General features: G+C 28.0%; 1 protein-coding gene across 1 annotated transcript; it reads left to right on the forward strand.

Moving 5' to 3' along the window:
• Nucleotides 1-1,140: 1,140 nt before the first annotated feature.
• LOC145831776 (DNA polymerase delta catalytic subunit-like) lies at nucleotides 1,141-21,552 on the forward strand. The gene is made up of 21 exons (XM_082939111.1): nucleotides 1,141-1,226; nucleotides 2,096-2,373; nucleotides 5,408-5,522; nucleotides 6,457-6,625; nucleotides 7,720-7,940; nucleotides 8,895-9,064; nucleotides 10,893-11,023; nucleotides 11,346-11,460; nucleotides 12,507-12,632; nucleotides 12,986-13,162; nucleotides 13,674-13,859; nucleotides 14,218-14,351; nucleotides 14,683-14,830; nucleotides 15,320-15,415; nucleotides 16,213-16,350; nucleotides 17,026-17,201; nucleotides 18,045-18,293; nucleotides 19,002-19,141; nucleotides 19,558-19,727; nucleotides 20,726-20,823; nucleotides 21,127-21,552. Exons 1-21 carry the CDS (start codon nucleotides 1,151-1,153, stop codon nucleotides 21,221-21,223), a joined length of 3,210 nt encoding a protein of 1,069 aa, XP_082795237.1. The 5' UTR covers nucleotides 1,141-1,150; the 3' UTR covers nucleotides 21,224-21,552.
• Nucleotides 21,553-22,505: the final 953 nt, after the last annotated feature.

The following is a 22,505-nucleotide window of genomic DNA, read 5'->3' on the forward strand; positions in this document are numbered from 1 at the left end:
AAGAATATAATATTTTATATAAATATTTATAATGTTTTATTGTTTACCTGTATACAGTAATTAAGTACATAATAAGTATTAACTTAAAATAGTACAGTATTAAGTTATGATTTTATAAACAAAAACTATAACCTATATACTATTGTTATTATTATTATTTTCTGTGTACCTAAAAATCTTTCTATGCACACTTTTGTGTACAAAATAAGATATTTTGTTATTTGGGATGTATGCACTGAAAATGTTATAATAAAAGTATGTGATAGTTTTGCTAAGTAAGTAATAGAGAAATTTAAATATCTTTTTATTAAGGCATAAATGTGTTATTTTATTAAGTATAATGACTTTTTCTTATTGTTTTAATAGTTAGGTACTTTAGTTTATGTGTTGTTGATTGACTTTGTAATAATCAGTAAGTCTATTTATTATTCAAGTTTACAAATTAGTAACTTATTCTATTTATTATGATATACCATAAGTACAAAATCTATCCGTACAGAATAATCTGTTTAAATATTTTTTGAAAAATTATCTTCAATGAAATAGCTAAACATTTTCTTTTCTAGTTATAATTATCTTATACTAGTTACAGGGCTCCCAACTATCCTTATTTCTCTGGATTTATTGCAGTATACAGAAAAATTCTTTGACAAAATAGGAAAAGTAATAAAAAGTACTAGTACTAGTCTGGGAATGACTTTTTTCCGCTTAGTGCTATACCAACTTTTGGGTGACTCCAAATAAGATTTAGTTTTTTTTCAGCGCTCAATAGCTTATTTAGATCCAATTTATTGATAAAAATATTGAAAATGCTTCCCCTGCAATTCAACCTAACTTCAAAATTAAAAAATAGTTTGAATATAAAAAATCCAGCTCTGCGTGACTCTTATTACACATCTATTGTGATATTTTATTTGCAAAAAGTTCAGTTGCCTATCATTAATGCATGAGTAAGTTACTTTTATAAAGCAAGTGATATAATTTTATTTCATATAAATATAAGCCTTTTTTCAAAGTTTACTTGTAAGCTTCCTATATATTTTAATATTATAACTCAGGATATATAAAACTTATTGAATAATGAAAATAAATGACTTTTTTGAAAATAAAATTTAATGAAGCCTTTTTTAGTTAGATTAACTTGAACATAATGTCTTTTAAAAGAAAAAGTGATGTGAAAGTTAAAACTGAAAATTCTTTTAAAAGACCCCGAATAGTTTATGAAGGTAGTTTACTTTTCTAAGAGTTTATGATTAGTGAATTTATGGTAAGTTTTTTATTTGTATGTTTTGTTACTAGTTAAATTTAAAAGCCTTAAATTTTTGAAATAACAATATTCTACTTTTTTAGACTTGTTAAAAGTATTAAATAATTCAGACTATTTTTTCAGGTTATTTAAAAAACTCCGGTTGACACAGGCTTGTTTGAAATTTTTTGCAAGCATTTTCTTTAAACTTCAGGCTAGTTTATGACTTAAAAACCAAGTTTTCTTAATAAAATTGTGTTTTTATTCTAAATATTGATTTTTTTGTTATTATTTTTGTTTATTATATTAAACTATATTAAATTTACTATTATTAAAGCTTGAACAATAGTAAATTTTTCACTTTTTTTCATTTAATAAACAGATAAATTTTCTTATTAACTCAGTTAACTTAGGCTAGTTTGATGTAACTCTAGTAAGTTTTTGTCTCTCAGTCTGGCTATTTTAGTTTGAGGTGTAGCAATGTAATGATTTTTTTTATTAAAACTTTTTAGTTAAAAAGTTGATTTGTATGATTAAAGTTATATCATTTACTTATAAAATTACACATTTCTAAAAAGCAAAAGTTGTTAATCTTACTGATAACATTCACTTTTCACAATTTCTTTTTGTAAAAGTATATAAATATATTTTTTCTCTGTTTTAAGTTTTGTTAAATCAATCAGTCTTGTTATATAAAAAGTTGTTCAAAAAAGTTTTACGTAGTACTCCAAGCTTAAAGTATCTTACCTCTAAAAAGCAAAGCTTTACCTTTTATCAAATGCTGTAAATGTAAAGCAATGCTGCGTTGGTTATTAATCAATATATTTGTATAATTCTTTTTCTTAACAGGTGAAAATCTCATTAGCAAGATTCCAGATGACCTTTTGCAGCAGTGGAAAAGGAAAGAAGTGAAAGAAGGTTATGGCAAGACGGAACCCATTATTTTCCAGCAAAACGACATTGATAACTATGTGACCACCAGGGGCATGTACGGTGAAGAAATTCCCCACAAAAACGTGGCTGGGGTGTACAGGATGTACGGTATCACCAACGAGGGCTACAGCGTCATTTGCCACGTACACGGGTTCAGACACTACTTTTATGTTCAGGCTATCAGAGGGATAAAAGTAAGTCATTGATTGGTTGTTTTTAAAAAAATTTAAATATAACATGATATAAGTAAAAAAGTTACATGTTATTGAAAACAAAATTGTTTTGATGGCAAATTAAAAGTTTAGAAATTTAGAGGAAAATTGTAAAACTATGTTTAGATTTATGCAGCTTTGTTAATTAAAAAGGTCCAGGATAATTATAAAAAAACTCAATGAAACTATAAAAATTTTTGACGAATAGTATATTTATGATGTGATTGAACAAAAGTAACGCTAAGCAAGAGACTATTTAAATTTTGACTGCAAAATATGCTTTTTACTAACTAAGTAGGGGTAGGGAGTACTTGGGTGATGTTTGCTAGACACATGAAGAGTCTTAATTTAGATGTGTTTTGGTCTAATTAAGAAGAATTTAAAAAAAAAATTAAAAAAATTCCTAAAAAACAAAAATGCACCCCAAAAAACTGATCTGGACCCCAAAAATCACATAATTTTTGATTTTTCGACCTATATATAGTAATAAAGTCACTCATACGTGTCCTAGACTTATATATTATATCTTAAATGAAAGCTAATAATTATAGGCATACCTTTAATGACATTTCAACTGCTTTTGATATATTATGACGTCATAATTACACAAAATATGCAAATTTTGTCTGTAAAATGGAATTTTTTTCTATTATAAAAAGCGAATTCTTCTGCTGGTTTTACTTATAGTTTCTATGATTTTGAATGACGAATTCTGAAGTCAATCAACCAGAAAGATATTACTAAGTCATTTCAATTGTTTGTTGATAAAAATATAAAAAACACTTTAAACCACTTTTAGATATTATGTTTATTGAGAGATGTGTCTCCATGCCACTCAAGTTTTTGATCGCCAACAGGTAGAGAATATGGTTTTAGAAAGTTTCGTTTGTCAAATCCACCACGTGCTACTGAGCTCAACCTATTAAGTAATGAAGAACTGGTTGGACTCCCAACAAACAACTTGGAATCTGAAAGACACCTTGCTGGTTTTGGAAGGCGAGCAGCAGTGGCAAAGTTTAGGAACCAACGATTCACAGCAAAAGGGATAAAAAATGACTGTACATTACTTATATCTGATTCTTTTCAAACTAAACATGAAAAAAAAATTAATAAAGTTGTTCAATTTCTGAATGAGATGGAGCAAAGGTGGGTAGCAGATCAAAAAAGTTTAAAGCTCAAACAGATAAAGGAAAAAATTAAAAAAGGGATCAATATGTGCAGAAACGTCTCAAACTGTGTAAAAGTTGGGGTGGGCCTATAGTGAGCGTGGAAGAGCTGCGTTCTATTTTAAAATCTCATCCTGATCGAAATGAAGTTATTGTTCGTTAATTTACTTTAGAGAGTCTCACAAATCTGAAGTGTTATACAATCCAGAACTTTTTAAAGTTAATGGTAATACTCACGAAGAAAGACTTTTAAACTTATGTGCTCTTGTTGCAGAAGATGATGAGTGCTCTCTATGTTCTTTACCAACAAACACTGATGAATTATTAATTGTAGGGGGTTCTTCCCCCAATATACAGAAAGAAAAAAATGAAGATATTATGGAAGGGAATTTTTATGTCACATTAATTAGTGAAGGGTCATCAGACACATGGTATATTGCTATGTGTGAAGGTAAAAATGATGATGGGACTTATAAGATGGACCACCTCATGAGAGTTCAAGACAGAAGAAATTCGAAGTGGAAACACTCACCTAAACGTGATTTGCTAAACTTGCATTTAGATTCTATTCTTGATTGTAAAGTTGATGGGGAATGGGATGTTTCTAATGAAAGATCTATTACTTTTTCACTGAGAAACCGTGTCCAAATACATTTAATAGTAGAACAGATGTCTTTTACATAAAGTTAAAAAGTAGTTTTTATGTATTTTTATGAGATTATGTACATATAGTCACTTAGATTTTTATCAATCTTTTGACAGTTATTTTATACTAGTATTTTTAAAAGTATCAGTCATTTTGCAGTAATCTTAAGTGTTAATACTAAATGATATAGTGCAATGTTCGTTTTATTATGCAATGTTCTTTATTTCTTTAATATACTAGTCTCTATTTATTTTGCAATCATTAACTTAATGTTTAATGCCATACAACATTATGTTGCCTATAATAAATTATAACTTTTTTGTATTTCGTTATGTTGTTGTAATGCAAATTGAATAACATTCTTAGGTTATTTTTAAATACTTATAGCTAAATGAATTATGACATCAAATATCCCATTAATATACATACAACATCACCTAAATTTTAAAGGTAAGTAAGTATATCTACAAAGTTTTATTTTAAAATATTTTGTTTTAATTAGATTAGACAACTAGCTATGCTTCTTAATTTTTCAAAACCCACCATTTAACAGATAAAATTTACATATTTTGTGTGATTATGACGTCATAATATTCCAAAAGCAGTTGAAATGTCATTAAGTGTATGCCTATAATTATTAGCTTTCATTTAAGATATAATATATAAGTCTAGGACGTGTATGAGTGACTTTATTACTATTTAAGTCGAAAAATCAAAAATTATGTGATTTTTGGGGTCCAGATCAGTTTTTTGGGGTGCATTTTTGTTTTTTAGGAATTTTTTTAATTTTTTTTTTAAATTCTTCTTAATGATACCAAAACACATCTAAATCAAGACTCCTCATATGGATTTTACAATATGACCAAAAAAATGTGCTGTACTCCCTACCCCTAAACTAAGTTATCAGTAATTTTTGTAATTGAAGCTTTAATAAACAAATATACATAAAATTAAGACAATTTAAAAGTATGTAAATGTTTAGCAATGTTGATGTATTGTATTTATTGGAAATAAGTATTTATCTAACTTAATATTTATTTAAGTTATTCCATGTAGTACAAATCAATAAGCTTGGATAAATTTAAATAATAATTAGATAAGTTGTTCTGAGAGCTGTAAATATAGTGTGAAAAAAAAAATCATTATTTAATTTTTATATCAAATTTTAAAGTTTGAGCTAGTTCTTACAATAAAATCTTTTTAGGAAGAGCACCTTAAAAATTTTCAAATTCGTTTGAACGAAGAGGTAAACAAAAACAAACGAGGATTCGCTGATGTTTCAAGACCTGTGATTAATATAGAAATAGTTGAGAAGCAAAGTAAGTAATTATATTCTGACAAATTAGTTGCATAGATATGGATTGCCCCTGGAAATACCTTGAATTTAACAATTTAGGCAAAAAAAAAACTGGAAAAACTTGAGAAATTAAAAAAAAACCAGGAGTATTGAACAAAAATCACTAAAAAACCTAGAGTTTAAAAAAATTTTTACAACTTAAGACTTAAGTAGAAAATTTTCAATATGACACAAAAAAATTTTCCTTTTGATGATTTTTTTGGTCATTGTCAAAAAAAAATTATTCAAAAGCACATTTAAAGTAGCTTTACAGTATCTTCTCAATGTTTTTATACTATATAACACAGTTTTTTACCTTAAACTTTACTTTAAACTAAAAATAGACCCAAAAATGTGTACTTTTAAAAACCTGGAGGAAATTTCGAAAACTTGGAAAAATTTTGAAAATATGAGTGGCATACTTGTAGATAAGCTATTGTTTTTCTAAATGCTTAAAGATTTCTTAAAGTTTTATTTTCAAGTTTTGAATAAATAGATTAGAACATTCTGTCTAACATCTTCATTTTTGTGTTTATTTTTGTATTTGTGGTTAAGTTTTATTTTTCTAAGAGTAACTGCATAGAGAAAATGAGTCTCTTTGTTTTTTTGCAATAGTAGAAGTAGTTCCTGTAATATCAGAACTTTATGCCAATATTTTACTGTTCATTGTCTAACACTTAAAATTGCATGATATACTTGTGATGTCAGTTTTATTATGTTTCTTTAAAAGTTGTTAAGTCTAACTTCTTTGGGCAATTATAAGTATATATTTAAAAGAATAAAGTAATTGCAAAAATTACATATTCTAAAATCACATGCTATACTTGTAATTTTAACTTTATAACTTTCATTTCCTGGTGTTTAGTCAAAAATTATTATTAGTTTAAATGCTCACTCTCAACTGCATTTTTTTAAAGGTTTGTATTGGTATGCAAAAGATGGAAACCAGAAGTTTCTGAGGATCGAGTGCGCCATACCTAGGATAGTGTCCGCAGTGAAGGGTGTTCTTGAGAAAGGTTTTGAGACGCCTGAACTGCCAATGCACGGATACCAGCCGTTCGAGTCTTTCATTGACGCTGAAGTCAGGTTGGACAATTTATAATATGCCAATATATGCGGTATTTTAACTAGAAAAGTGTATATACTGAGTTACTAGAAAATATTAACTTTCCGAATGTGTCATACCAATGTATGATATTTTTTAACTTTATAAACACTTTTCATTTAGTTTATTATATAGCCTTTTATATGTGGTTTTAAAGCAGGGTTTCCCTAAGTGGGCCAAGTGGCCACCCTTGGGGGCCATGAGGTCATAATTTGAAACTTACACCAGATATTCTGGATTTGCTGATGAAGAGCAAAAAAAGTCTTAGATATTTCTAATGGTTGTTTTTTGAGTAATCTTGTTGAAGGGGGACATATGTTTTTTAATTTCTTTTAAGGGGCCTTTTGAAATAAAGTTTAGGAAGCCCTGTTTTAAAGCCAATGGAATTTCAAATGAGCCCTATAATTTTGCCACACAAGATTCTTAGGTCTTTTGCATGTATTAAAACTTTTATGACTAAAATTAAAGAAAGCGTTTGAGCCTTAAGCAAATTGATTTAATTAGTTTATGGTTATTTTCAAATCTTTTGCCAAGTAGTGTTTTATTTTGAGTAGTATATATATACTTGGGTTTAGGTGCATTTTACTTTAGCAAAAACTGTAATGCGTTACCAATATTTGTTAATAAGTTGGTTGCTGAATTTTTTTTGCCGCTATTTAAATTTTATTTTGAGCAACATACATCTAGTAATATGGGGTGAAATTTACGTATAAGCCCTCGCTTCAGAAAAGCCTTTAGTGCGCCATTTTCAAGTCTAATTTGGCACAAAAGTTTTTCCTACTCAAGTATCTTCGTTTTACTAACTCACAGGTTCAGTGCGTACAACGTTTTAAAATTTTTAAAATTTTCTGTTTCAATAGTTAATATCGCTTTTTTGTTCGAGTTTATATAAGTCTCAAAGTTATTGACTACAAAAATCTTAAAAAATTGTTTACATATTAAACCCTTATGACAAAAACCAAACGTTTAAGACTTTAAATGAGAATTTGTTTTCTGCATAGGTATTTTTTCCCACTTAAATTTAGTTTAGTTTTAAAATTTAAAATTAAAAAAACTATTTTACAAAAACTTGCAGGTTCATGGCTGACAACGGGGTGTCGGGTTGCAGCTGGATCGAGCTGCCCGCGGGCAAGGCCAACATCAGGAGGGACGAGGAGAAGGTGGGAGGGGAAGGGGTGCAGATCGAGGTGGACGTCATGTACGAGGACCTGGTGTGCCACCAACCGGAGGGGGAGTGGCAGAAAATCGCCCCGCTCAGGATCATGAGCTACGACATCGAGTGCGCTGGAAGAAAAGGTTCATTTGGTTTTATAAATATATTTTTAATTTTATCGTTTTATACTGTGTCTGCGAGTGCGCTGGAAGAAGAAGTTTTTTTTTGTATATGTGTTTTTTGTGCGATTAGTTTTAATCTTTTACTGGCTACGACTAAGTTTACTATAAATTTTTGTAAGTTTTTTTGTTATTTGTTTTTGTGATTGGATAAGTTATTTATTTTATAATTAAGGTATTTTTAATAAATAATGTTTCTAATAATCATTTTTATATTTTTTTATGTATTTTAAATTTTAAAATGTTCCGGACTAAATTTTTTTGTTTTAAAACAGTTTTTTAATAAGCAATAAATATATAAATTAAAGTTAAATTTATTTGTTCTTTAAAAGGGCATACTTAAAGGTCAGTCTGATTTGCATTTTCGTTGAGTCAGCAAAAAAAAGAGAGCTTTTTTTCATTTAAATTTTTTTTTGAGTGTTTAAACTATATTTTTTAATTAATTTCTAATATATTTGGGTAACGTGGGTTAGAGATCAGAGTATAAATTAAAAAAAAAACCTTTAAAAAATGCTGATTCGGCAAATATGCAAATCAGACTGACCTTTAAATATACTTTCCCTTTAAAATAAATTTTTAGTCATTAAAAACACTATTTTAAAAATTTTACAATTTTTAAATTTTAGTAGTATAAATTTTTTATTTAAATTTCTGAAAGAGTTTCAATGTTGTTATTACATTTGACTAGCTTTTATTTTGTTTTGATATATAAATTTTTCAATTTTTTTTACCATCATAATCATAAGATTTACATGGGCTTTTTATATACTTTTTCTAGTATGTATGTTGAGATGTGGTCACCTAAAATTTTGTTTTGAAGAAATTGAATTGTAATGTAACTGAATGGACAGCCTGTTAACAGCGTGCTAAGTTGAAACAAGTTTTACTTTTAGTCAACACCAATATGTTTCACAACAGGTATTTTCCCCCAAGCCGAACACGATCCCGTCATTCAGATAGCGTTGGTGGTGAAGCGGCAGGGTGAGGTCGGGAAGCCGTTCATAAAAACGGTGTTCACGCTGGGAACCTGCGATCCCATTGTCGGATCCGTGGTGCTTTCCTTCTCGAAAGAAGAAGACCTCTTGCAGGTGTGACGCAAGATTTAAGATAATTTAGTATACTTGAGCTAAAGTCTTTGTAATTAAAACTTTGTGATATTTTTAAATCTTAGTATAATTTTCCGTTTGTTTACTCTAAATAAAATTAATCAACTAGATTTATAAATACTTGAGACTATTATTTTCTAAATAGCACGCCTTATCAGAACTTCAAATAAGGAAATATAAAAACTCATTCTGTAAACCACACAGTAATTTAAAAATATTTAAGTAATACTTGCAAGTGGTGTACAAATCTAATTTTCCTTCGTTACCTAGATCAAAACAGATTTACATCGAAAACAAATAAGTTTTTACTTTTTTGATGATTTTAAATGAAATATTTTTTTTAAACTAGTTTACTTATAATATTTAGTTTTCCCTAAATTTTGTAAAGTATGAAAAAGAAAGGTTGTACTAGAAAATTGTTTTAAACTGCTCGTGTGTGCGGCTTAATTTTACTCTGATTTAAATCTAATTAAGTTTAACTTTGCTAAAAAATAATTTTTGGTGATGAATGCATATATTTTGTTCTTCGCTTTTCTTGTTTAGTGTTATAGTCGTGTCTGATTTATAAATTTCAATTTTTTATAAATTACAAAGTCTGTAATTAAATTCAACACTAGATTTTGATTTTGTCCTGTTTAGAATTTCTCATTTAATTTTATTTTCTGTATTGTTATCTTTTAAATACCAAATATAGTTTGCCAGATCTGTTGTATGTCTTTTGAAAATGTTGTTAAATTAAGATTTGTGATTTCTATATTTTTGTTTAAAACTGTTTCCCGTAGATCCCACGTACTGTTTGGTTGCTTTATTGGATGTTACTGTTGCTGTATAGATTATATTAAAAATAATATATTGGTTGTTTAAAAGGCAGGGGTTCTTTGCGGCAATTGCAAAGTTATCTTTGTGATATTTTATTGTTTATATTGTTTTTGTTTAAAATTTTATTATTGTGTGCCATTTTTTTGCTTCTAAAATTACTTGTACAACTGTATAATATTTTAATTGTGTTGCGACTGAATACTTTTTATATGGATGAATCTCATCAAAGGATGTGCTAATTGAATTTAAAAATTGTTTGCTTACTTTAGAACTTCCACTTAAACTAAACGGAGAGTTGTAAAATAATATATCTTTTTTTTTTGTCTTCTATTTCTTTTTATAGAATGGTCTTGTCGTATTTTAAATTATCTTTCCAATTGGCTGATATCAATTTTTTTTGATGTTCACTTTTTACAATGTTAAAGGATTCTTCATTGTTAGAAAGTTTTATGAGTCATTTGTTTATTGTTTGAGGTAGTTGTTTTAGTACTTGTCGTGGTTGATTGGAATTGTTGTTTACGTATAAAATTAGTGAGTTTAGTTTGTTGTGAAGTTGGTGACTTCAGTTTAATATGTTAAAGGATACATTTAAATATCTGTTTGGAATAATCCGGATTCTATTGTTATTTTAAAGGCGTTTTGTTTAAATATTTGAATTGAATATTTAGCAGTTTTTCAGCTGATATATATACATATATATATAATTTATTGCAAACTGTCAAATTCAAAATAAAATAACCAGTACTTATGATTCATAAAGCTAAATTATATAACCCTTAGATGATAAAGCATTTAGCTCGATGAAACCAATATACTGTTTTTTTTTATTCTACAATTTGCAATAAACTATCTAAAAGCCATTTAAGTGGTCTTTTCTTGAAGTTGATTTAGTTTATCTAGTTCTATTATTTTCTGTATATATACACACTTTTGTATTTTACTTGATTATATATACAGTTATCACATTTTAAAAGTTTTATTTGATTTGCAGGCGTTTTCCGATTTCGTAACAGCAGTCGATCCTGACGTGATAACGGGATACAACATACAAAATTTCGACACCCCTTACTTGATAGACCGGGCCAACACGTTGAGAATGAAACAGTTTCCGTTCCTGTCCAGGTACTTGTCAAGTTTATTTGTTAAGATAAAATGATGAGTTTTGAAGTATTTTTTCAATATAATAGGTTTGAATGATAAAAACGATAATAAAACTTTTATAAATAGCAATTATTTAATTTTTTTATGTTTTATACTTGTAGTTTATTTCAAGAGTAACAATCAAGGTTATCGACTTTTATCCGAGCAGAAAATCACAAATTTGTTGGTTGACGAATTTATTTTAAAAATTTATAAATAAACTTGTAAATCAAGAATTTTGTCAAATTATTTTAAGACTTTATTTATCATTGCAAAAAAAAATCGTACAACTATTTTTTTAAAGGATCAAAAATATAAAGTCGGTAGCAGTTGACGCCAAGTTCCAATCGAAGCAGATGGGACAAAGAGAGTTCAAGAAAGTTAATATGGAGGGAAGAATCGTGTTTGATGTGTTCCCTGTTAGTTTTGTATTGTAAAATAAAAATGTTTAGAAAAACGTTTATATAAGAAGTTAGTTTTGTAAGTTTTAATCGATGTGATTTTTAAAGATTGGAAAATGGACAAGAAAATGTGATGAGTGTGAAGTTAGCTTGAATAAATTAAAAAAAAAAGTCCAAACTTCAGATCAAGTTATTTTCCTTATCTTAATAGCTAAATAAAAACTTCTATTTTATTTTAGAGAGCGGTCTTTTGTCTTTAATATATAAAAAAAATCCATTCGATTGGGGCTTGACTTTTAGTGTGGGGCCCCTTAGAAAAAAAGAGTTTTTTTTTATCAATTTTAAATTAGCTCAAATCTAAAAATAAAATAAAAAACAATTTTTTTTTTCTTTAATATTTATATTTATTAGCAAATAAATATTATATAATACTTTTTTTCCAACTGTTAATATTTTGTACTATTTATCCTTATGCTAGAATTCCGGCTATTCGAGCTAAGTAAAAATCGATAACAAAACTCATATTTCGTACTGTTTGGCCTTATTCCGGAGTTAGGAATTCTAGAATAAGGCTAAATAGTACAAAATAATAACAGATGGAAAAAAAAATGTTATATAAAATTTATTTGCTAATAAATTTCAATATTAGAAGAAAAAAATTTTTTTTTTTTTTGAATTCGAGCTAAGTAAAAATTGATAAAAAGACTCTTTTTTTCGAAGGGGCCCCACACTAAAAGTCAAGCCCCAATCGAATGAATTTTTTATATATTAAAGACAAAGGACCGTTCTCTAAAATAAAAAAAAGTTTTTATTTTGCTATTAAAATAAGGAAAATAATTTGATCTAAAGTTAGGACATATTTTTAAAAATTCATTCAAGCTAACTTCACACTTGTGAAAATGTGAAGTTTTAGTTTACGGTTTTTTAAACTTTATTAGATGGATTTTTTTCTATAAAGTAAATGAATGTTTTATTATAAAGAGATTCAAATACATTATTTTTTCTAACGATCTTCACAATGAATAAACAATTATCACATGTTTATATTTTTTTTAATTTTTCAGGCGCTTACAAAGGAACACAAGCTCCGGTCTTACACTCTGAACGCGGTCAGTTATCATTTCCTCGGAGAGCAGAAAGAAGACGTACACCACTCCATCATCACTGATCTTCAAAACGAGTCTTCTCAAGTTAATATTTAAAAAAATATTTTTCTTCACTTTAACCTCTTTAACTTTTTTGTTCACTTTGAAGTTAATAATCAAGTTAGAGTTTGTGTAGGTATAAGCTAAATAGAGTGTTCATTCTGGTAACTAAAAATTGTGTCAGGAATTAGTTGAAAAGTTACGAATAAACTGAACATCTGGTTTTTATGAAAAAAAACTTGTACACTCTAATTATTTACAAATTATTTTTTATATACAAACTTCGTTTACATGCTATCTCTTAAACCTTCAATAACTATCCGCCACCAACGAGTAAAATTTCCAACAAACATACTTTTAGCTTAAAAAAACAATTTCTATATAAAATTAACAAACAGACGAGGCGGAGACTGGCCGTTTACTGCATCAAGGACGCGTTGTTGCCACTGAGGCTGATGGACAAACTGATGCTTGTTGTAAACTACACAGAGATGGCAAGAGTGACCGGTGTCCCGTTCACCTACCTGCTCACGAGGGGGCAGGGCATCAAAGTCATTTCCATGTTGCTCAGAAAGGTTTTATATTATTGTTTTTAAATTTGAAGCTTTTTTTGTTGCTCGGAGGCGTTATGTTTTAATGTAAGATTTATTATACTGCTTGAAGAGGTTTTGTTGAAATTTAAGTTAGATTCTTTTTTATTTATTTTTATCTTGTTGTGGTATTTTAAATGTTATTGCTTAATTATATAATCAAAGTATTTTTTTTATTCTGAAAAGTTTACAACATTGAACAACTTGATTAAAAATTTGACTTAATTTTAACGATTTTTTTTATCAAGAACAGTGTTTTTTGTTCACATAAAATTTATACAAATTTACGTTTCTAAATTTTAGACATATTGAAGTACAGTTTTTTACAGACAATAAAAGCAAACCTGTTGATGCATTAAATTTGCTGCTTAAATCTAAATAATGAAAATACGAGTATTTCAAAAAAATCAACATCATTAAATGTCTTGAATTAATTTTAATTATATTAAACTTTTTGCTTTACTAAAAAGTTATACATATCAACATTTTTATACAGACAATAGAAGCAAATTTATTGATGCCGGTCATCAGAATATCGGCTGGTGACGAGTTCACGGGGGCCACCGTCATCGACCCCATCAAGGGTTACTACAACAAACCCATCGCCACGCTGGACTTCGCCTCACTGTACCCGAGCATCATGCAGGCGCACAACTTGTGCTACACCACACTGATCAAGAAAGTTTGTATAATTAAATATACGTTACAAAAAATTTAAGATGTTTAGTATGTTAAGTAGTTTTTTTTATATTTTCAAAATTAACATTTAGAGGTGGAGCGTCTTTGGTTTAAACTTAGTGGTTTGAATTTATATATATTTTTTTCAATTTTGAGTTTTTATTCAAAAATAAAGGTTTTTTTCAAATATATCAAGAAATTTTAAATATTTTTTAATAAATTCAAAATGAACAATTAAAGTTTGAGTAGTCTTTTTTTTATGACTCGTTCAAACTTTAGGTCGTTAAAAATATAGTTCATAATTTACTATTTGGAATTCACAATCAGGCTATTGTTTTAAATTTTATCACCTTTCGCTGCAGGGAAGCAACGAGTTTGAGAACTTGTCTCCCGAGGATTTCATAAAAACCCCCACAGGAGATTGTTTCGTGAAAAGTCACGTGAGAAAAGGACTGCTGCCGAAAATTCTCGACAGCCTGCTGTCTGCTAGAAGAGCGTTAGTATTTCAACTTAAAATATTTTATTTAAATTGAGAATTAAAGTTATTTTTTTAACGCATCAGTCTTTGTAAATTAAATGTTATTTAGCTATGAGAAGTGATTCAAATATTAATATAGCATTTAATATATTGCGTTTGTAACTGTGCTAGTTTGGTTTTGATTATTGAAGCGAGAGTATTTAAATAATGAACTTAAACTTTAATGTTTTAATTATAATTTAATGTTTTTGTTTTATATGATAGCAAACTAGCATTTAAAATATCTAGCGTTAATAACATTGCCAAACAATTTGAATTTATAAAATGTTAAAATAAGATTATTTAAAAGAGCAAAAAAAGCAATGAAAACGGAAAAAGACCCTTTCAAGAAGAGTGTTTTGGACGGTAGGCAATTGGCCTTAAAAATAAGCTGTAATTCAGTTTACGGTTTTACTGGAGCCCAAAACGGAAAACTGCCCTGTCTACAAATTTCCAGCGTTAGTATTTGGTTCAAGTTTTACTCTATTTACAGTTTAGATTTTACTTTAAGATTTACTAATTCATAGTTTTTTGGTTCAGTTTTATTAAGTTAAAAGACTTGAATGTTTTTGAAGCAAATAAAATTTCAGAACATTTTTTTTATGAAAAAAACCGTTGGCCCAATTTAATATGTAAAGATAAAAAACCGAAGCTTTAGAAATGATATGTACTATGTAACAAATAAAATATTATTACATTTTTTAACCAACTCCCCAAGATCTGATGCGTTTAATACAGTTTAATATAATTTGTCAATTTAACTTCCCTATACATAATACATAATAAGTATTTTGTTTACATTGTCACAAATGTTTTTTTTTAATATATTTTACTTAGAATTTTACAAGATTTACCATGTGAGCTTTAAAATAAACTAGCAGTACCCTACTAGCTTTCTAATTTGTTAAACATGGTTCTAGTTTGCAAACTCACAATTATTGCAACAGAGCGTGACGGGGTTCGGGAGGCTGATGATCGATCAGACGAAGCAGCACGTCGAGCAGGAATACACCGTGGAGAACGGGCACCCACACGATGCCAAGGTAGAAAAATAAACTGGATTTTGAGAATATTTGAAAAAAAACTTTGAAAACCTTAAATTTTTAACAAAATCATTAAAAAACCTGAATGAGTTTAGAACTTTAAACATTTGTACATTTAAAATAATGAAATTTAGATTGAATACAAAAAATCTATCACATAAAATATTCTTTTTGTAGTGCTTATAATTTTATTTTTTATAAAATAATTCGACGCCAAGCTTACTATTATAACAATTAAAGGTCTAAAAGTTGTAGCTTTTATTTTTTAATGTATTGTTTTGCTCACACTGTTTATTAGAAAGTAGTATTCGTGGCTAAGAGCTTTTAGATTTATGAAATATGATATTAACTTTAGGCAGAATGTACATTTTGTTTATTAGAACTTGAATTTTTAAAAAGGACAGTTGATAAATATATGTCGTATCTTTATTTATTTGTTTAATAATTAATTTTTATTGATTTATATAAAAAATTTACTTAATTTTTTTTAAATTAGCAAAAATTATTTCTATACTTAAATGTTTCTTAAATTAAATATTAATGATAATTTTTAAATAGTTTTTTTTTATATTTAAATTATTTTATTTTATAATTTGTTGTTTATATTTTTTTATAAAACAATTCGACACCAAGGTTACTTTAATAACAATTAGTGCTCAAAAAGTTGTGGTTAAAATTACACTTTAAGGTACTTTTTTTGCTCAGACTATTAGAAAGTAGTGTTAGCAGCTAAAAGCTTCAAGATTAATTAAATATAACATTGAATTTCGGCAGAATATGCAGTAATTTTAAAATAGGTAATTTACGGGGACACGGACTCGGTGATGGTGAAATTCGGGGTGGACACTGTGAAGGAAAGCATGGAGCTGGGTAAGATTGCTGCGGAGTTCGTTTCAAAGAAGTTTGTAAGCCCCATCAAGCTGGAATTTGAAAAAGTTTGTTTAGAATTGTTGTTTGTAAAATTAGTTAAGTTTGTATTTTATTACGAAGGAAATTCAATTTTTCTTCGTTTGTTTCTTTTGTTTATCAAAATTTTAAATTTGTTTTCTTTGTTTTTTTTTTAATTTGTAGTTTGCTAAAATTTTTAAGTTTTTTTTTTACAATTTGCTCACAAAAGATGCCCTGAATTTTTAAAAGTAGAAGAATACATTGGTTTTTGATTATATTTGTGCACTCTATCATTCAATTTTATTCAATCCTATAAACCAGTAGTTAGTTAAAATTCTAATTGCTTTTAAAATAATGATATTAAAAAGTTATAATCTGTAAAAATTGATTTAGGAGTAATTTTATATGCACTCGTAAACAAATTAAATCCACTTGCAGTTTACTTACAAAAGTTTATAAGAATACAAAGCTTGTTATATATAAATACATTTAATTAATTAAAAGTATCTTGTAGTTTTATAAGTACAGCATATCAAGTTCTGTGTTTATTTTTTTAGAAACTAAGCATGAAAAATATTTTAAATTTTTAGTATTGTTATATTTGAGTTTTACTCACTTACCAATGAACTAAAGTTGAATAATTTATTTATCTGTAAAATACATCAAACACTTGATCAAAACGAATCTCATCAGAATCCTAAACACACTCTCACCACTTAAAGGTTTACTTTCCGTACTTGCTGATCAACAAGAAGAGGTACGCCGGTTTGTACTACTCTTCCAACCCCGACACCCACGACAAAGTTGACTGCAAGGGAATTGAAACAGTTAGGAGGGACAACGCTCCGTTGACCGCCAACTTGATAAGCAAGTGCTTGAACAAGCTGCTCATTGATCGGTGGGTTTTTGTGTGTACATTCGTTAGTTTTATACAAGCTTAAATATTTGTGGTGAAAAAATATACTTTTCAGTTTTTTAAGACACTGTTTTAACATAGAATATTATGCTGCTTATATGAATATATTATCGAAGTAAGAAAATAATGTGTTTTTATATATATTTTTCTTAAATTTTTAATTTCAATTTAAGAAGTGATAATTAGTTTAAAAAGTTAATTTGGTTATTTTTAATATTGAAACTAAGAACTGAACACATCTTTTATTCAGTTTTTTTTCGTACACTGTTTTATGACAAAATATTTTTTGCTTATACTAAAAATTTATGAAATATAATAATTATCAGTTTCTGTTTTATTCTCTTTAGTTTTCAACTTTGAACTTATGACAATGAAGTGATAGGAAAAAAGTTAACTTGGCTATATAAAATTTTAAATGTCCGAACTGAACGCATTTTTGAACCATAAAATTATTTAAATATGTAAAGTATTACTGGTTTATTGTGATATGCCAAATTTTTATGCATTTTATGTTATGAGATCAAATTTAAAAAAAGCTTTTCTCATGGGGCAAAGCAAGCAAAAATTTAATAAAAAGTAAAAAAATTCGTTAAAAGTATAACTTTTGATACACTTATTTTATATAGACCTAAGTCTTTTAAACATTTGTAATACTTCCCTCATAACATCTTCGCAGTAATCCGACCTGAACGACCATCCAGGCATGCAAGTTATATTTTTAAAATCAAAAAGTAAAGTAATTACTAACCAGATTTTTTATTTTGAACTTTAAATTATCTTATAATTTTCTTATTTAACAACACTTAACTCACCAACTCAATCCAGCGATCCGGACGGAGCGGTGAAGCACGCCAAGCAGGTCATCAGCGACCTCCTGTGCTCCAGGATCGACATCTCGCAGCTGATCATCACGAAGGAGCTGACGAAGAGCGCGGATCAGTACGCGGCCAAGCAGGCGCACGTGGAGCTGGCCGAAAGGATGAAGAAGAGGGACCAGGGATCGGCGCCGAAGCTGGGCGACCGGGTGCCCTACGTCATAATAGCCGGAGCGAAGAACACCGCCGCTTACCTGAAGTTGGTTTGATTGCTACTTATTGTAAAAAAACAACTCTTTAACTTGATTGGGAACGTTTATTTGATGGCATTTGTTTGATAAATGTGTGTTTCTAAAAAGCCAAAAATATTTTATGCTTATTTAAAGTAAGTTTTGGTGGAAAAGAAATTTAAATTTTTGAGGGCATAGATGGGTAACGGTTTTATTTTTTACAAAAAATAACATTGGCTCTTTTTATAAGTCAGTTTGATCAGTTTCTACTAATTTTTCAAAGAAAATTTTTTGCCTAAGTTTGTTGTTTAAAAAAGTTTTGGTAGATTTTATAATTGTGAAAAGAAAAGAACTGCAAAATTACCAGAAAAGGTAAGATACCACGACTGTAAAATATAATCTATTTTTAAAAGTAGGTTAAGTGTCTAGAAACAAAAGTTATTTCATTTTAATTAAGAACACCCCGGTCACTGAAATGAGTATTATCAGTTTTTAGTTTGGTTAAATTTTACCGTTGTTTAATGTCAACTATGGGAAAGATGAACTTGAAAATTAAAAATTTTTATATGTCATAATTTTTAGTTAAGTTATTATAACGTATATGAATAATTAGACAATTTTAACTCTACCACGCGTTTACTAACAAAATCTTTAGTGTTTCTTTCAAAATAAAAAAACGCAGATCAAAATAAAAATCATTAGTTTTCTTCCATCAAACAATACTCACAATTTAAAAGGTCGGAGGATCCGATATACGTGTTGGAGAACAATCTTCAGATAGACACGGATCATTATCTGAAGCATCAATTGACCGAACCTCTCAAGAGAATATTTGAACCTGTAATTGGGGAGGGAAAAGTCCAATCTGTCCTTTTTTGTTTGTTAACTTTGTTATATTTATTATTCATTTTATTTTACTTGAAAACGTCGCAATTTTTTTGTCACCGAAACTTAGTTTAAAAAAAATCAATTTGAACATTTTTATTTACATATATTTATTGTTCAAAATTTTGTAGAATAATAAATTATATCTTAACTAGGTATAAACAATAGTAAATTTTGCATCTTTTTTGTTAAAACATACAATAAACTCGATCGATTTAACTGGTAACACTAAGTATAGCTTTTGTATTCTTATTTTCATAACGGTTATAAAAGTATACGTCGATGCAGTTTGTTTCTACAAGTTACTAAACTTTTAGCAAAACCAACTCTTTATACCCTTCTGCAATAAAGTTTATGATAATATGTAACAATTTATTTCCACCCGCAATCAAACAAACAAACCAACAGGCGGCGATCACGCGCGCAAGAAGAAGGTGTCGTACAGCAAGGTGGGCGGGATGATGGCGTTCGCCAGGGTGGGCCACAAGTGCGTGGGGTGCAGGGCGGCTGTGCAGGAAAGGGAGGGGGCGGTGTGCAAGCATTGCGTGGACAAGGAGGGCGTCATTTACGTGAAAGAGGTTTGCATCGGTTTTTCTTACGTTAAAGAGTGCATGTAAATGATTTACTCTTTTTTTTAAAGTACTTGTTGTATTTTAGAAGCTATGTTTTGAATTTTTTTTTAAACTTCTAAAGTAAAAGTAGTAGTAACTGTTTGATAGTAGTATACGTAATGCTCATATTTTACGTGAAAGAGGTTGTTTGGTATGGTTACATAAATTCATTTGGTAATTTTGATGAGTAGTCGAATCACTTTAATGTGTGGAATTATTAATAATTTTTGTTGTAAAAGTGACTAATATAAAAAAACAGTGTGCAAACACTGTATACATAGAGAAGGTTTCATTTACGTGAAAGAGGTTTGCAATTTCTACTTCAATCGATTTTATGGTTTAGATGAGTTTATATATATATAATAAAACTGTTTCTAATCATCAGCCGTAGGTTTGAAATAAATAACACTTTGCTAAACAATGATACAAAAGTTATGAAAAAAAACCTAAAAATTATGACGTAGTTATTAAATATTGTACAGTACAAATATTCAGTGGAAAAATTAATCTTCCATCTAAACAACAGTATTTAATAAATGTATATACACTGTTTCTTCTATATAGCGTTTCATTCTAAACTATCAAATCAATTTATGTAGAAACTTATATATGAAACACTACGGTTTTTTCTGATTTAATTGTATCCCTATCCTGTTAAACAGAGTAGTTCATCAGTCAGTTTCTTCAATACTTAGCTTACAATTCCTTCTCAATTAAATTCCTTCCCTCTCTAGTTTTATAATTAATTAATATTAGAAATATATCTTTATTAGTAGTGTTTTTTAAAGATACATTTTGATAGTTTTAATCAAGTTGTAGCCTAATTAGTAGTAGCAAAAGACTAAAAATAGTACTTTTTTCTAGAGATGAAAATTTCAAGTAAAATCGAGCTTTTTTAGCTAATTACATGTGGGCAGCTTTCAAAAGTTTTGGGTTCCAATGACATTTGTGTTATTAATTTGCAGGTTAAAAAATTGTCTGAACTGGAAGAAAAGTTTTCCCGTCTGTGGACTCAATGCCAAAGGTGTCAAGGTTCCTTTCACGATGAAGTTCTCTGCACAAGGTATAATAATTAAAATAATATTACATGGTTTTATATTATTTAAAAAAATTTGGATTATTTTTACTTACTATTCAAGTTTTACTTAACAAATAAGATTGAAATTTATGTAATTTTTTTTATTAAAAAGGTTATTCTTTTAGTTGTTTACTGGGATTAACCTACTTTTGTCACATCAGACAGTTTTAATATTTCAAAAAAAAGATAAATCTTGAGTATGTTTTTGCAATTTTTCGAATTTATCATGAAATAAAAGCGTATAGTTTTTGTATATAGTTAAAATGCAAACATAAAAAAAAAATTCAGCCGAGACTGTCCGATCTTCTACATGCGCAAGAAAGTGATCATGGATTTGAACAAGCAGTCGAAGCTGGTTGACCGGTTCGGAGTGGTCGGGTGGTAAAGTTGTCAATATTATCACTTGTTGCCTTTCATCGTTACAGGGTTTTGCTACACAGTCGTTTGAAGTTAATAAAAAACTCACAATGATTTTCCCTTGTTCTTAGGCTAGTTTTATAAACTTTTTTTTTCTCTCTTAAAGTTTGTATTTTTGATTTTTTGGTATTTATAAGTATTTAAGCTTGATTAACATATTTTTTTGTTTTTGCCTCAAATTTATTTTACAAAAAATTTCTCATGAACTTAAGCCAACTCAAGTTAGATTTAAGTGGTAACCCTTTATTTTCTGATTTTATGTATATTTTGTATACATAACTAATTTTAGTTTTTTACAACCTGACTATTAATTGTACAATAAATGCTCAAATATTTTTAAGCTTGCTTAGTCAACTAACACTTTGTTTTCACTAATTTTGACCGAGTCTAAAAATTTAACAAAATTTCGAACTGTTTTATAATCACTTATTATCTAAACAAAAAAAAAAACATCTAAAAGAACTCTAAACAAAGAACTTGCTTAGTCTAAGTTTTTACTAATTTAGAAAGCAAAAGTTAAAAAAAACTAGACTCTTATTTACAAAAAGTTTGTACCAACTTCTAAAAGTTTGTACAACACAGGTTAAAGATAACACAACTAGTTTTGTTTCTTTATTAAAAAAGTTTCAGTTTATTAACAAACATAATAATATATTTATTCTTTCAAAAATTTATTTTACAAACTAAGTTTCAGTCAAAGACCTCGTCAGTGCTTAAATAAATCTAAAAAAGATATATTGATTTTAAAACTTAGCTAAAAATTTAAACTTCTACTAAAACTCAGTCTTAATATTAAAACTTGATTTGTTTAGTTTCTTATGTAAAAATTTTCAGTAATAATTTGGTTTTATTTTAATTTAATTGTTTAAATGCTATTTTCCATGACTGTCACATATCTTTTTTTAGATTAATTTAAGCACTGACGAGGTCTTTGACCGAAACTTAGTTTGTAAAATAAATTTTTGAAAGAATAAATATATTACTTCTCCTCCAGCATTTGAAATCTCTCTATTTCTTTTCTTAAAACCAAAACATATAATAACAAACATAATAATAATTAAAACTAATAAAAGTAACTGATTTATGATAGTTAAATAACTACTGACTTGTTTATGGAATTTAAATGTTTAAATCGTAACTCATTTAGAAATTTCAGTTTAAATCCTTCTTTTTTTGCCAATATCCGGATCTTGATTTCAAAAAACAAATCGGGCCTGACCCAACTAATTAGAAAAAGTTTTTATGGAGAA

The sequence above is a fragment of the Thalia democratica genome, chromosome 3 (assembly GCF_965202585.1).
Source record: "Thalia democratica chromosome 3, ktThaDemo2.hap1.1, whole genome shotgun sequence".
Taxonomy (NCBI): domain Eukaryota; kingdom Metazoa; phylum Chordata; class Thaliacea; order Salpida; family Salpidae; genus Thalia; species Thalia democratica.

Excerpts from the sequence above, each read along its gene's own strand:
- LOC145831776 (XM_082939111.1), top strand. The coding sequence starts at position 1,151 with ATGTCTTTTAAAAGAAAAAGTGATGTGAAAGTTAAAACTGAAAATTCT. Across the intron at positions 6,626-7,719 it reads TTCATTGACGCTGAAGTCAG|GTTCATGGCTGACAACGGGG; the intron begins GTTGGACAATTT and ends AAAAACTTGCAG. Across the intron at positions 19,142-19,557 it reads AGTCCAATCTGTCCTTTTTT|GCGGCGATCACGCGCGCAAG; the intron begins GTTTGTTAACTT and ends ACAAACCAACAG.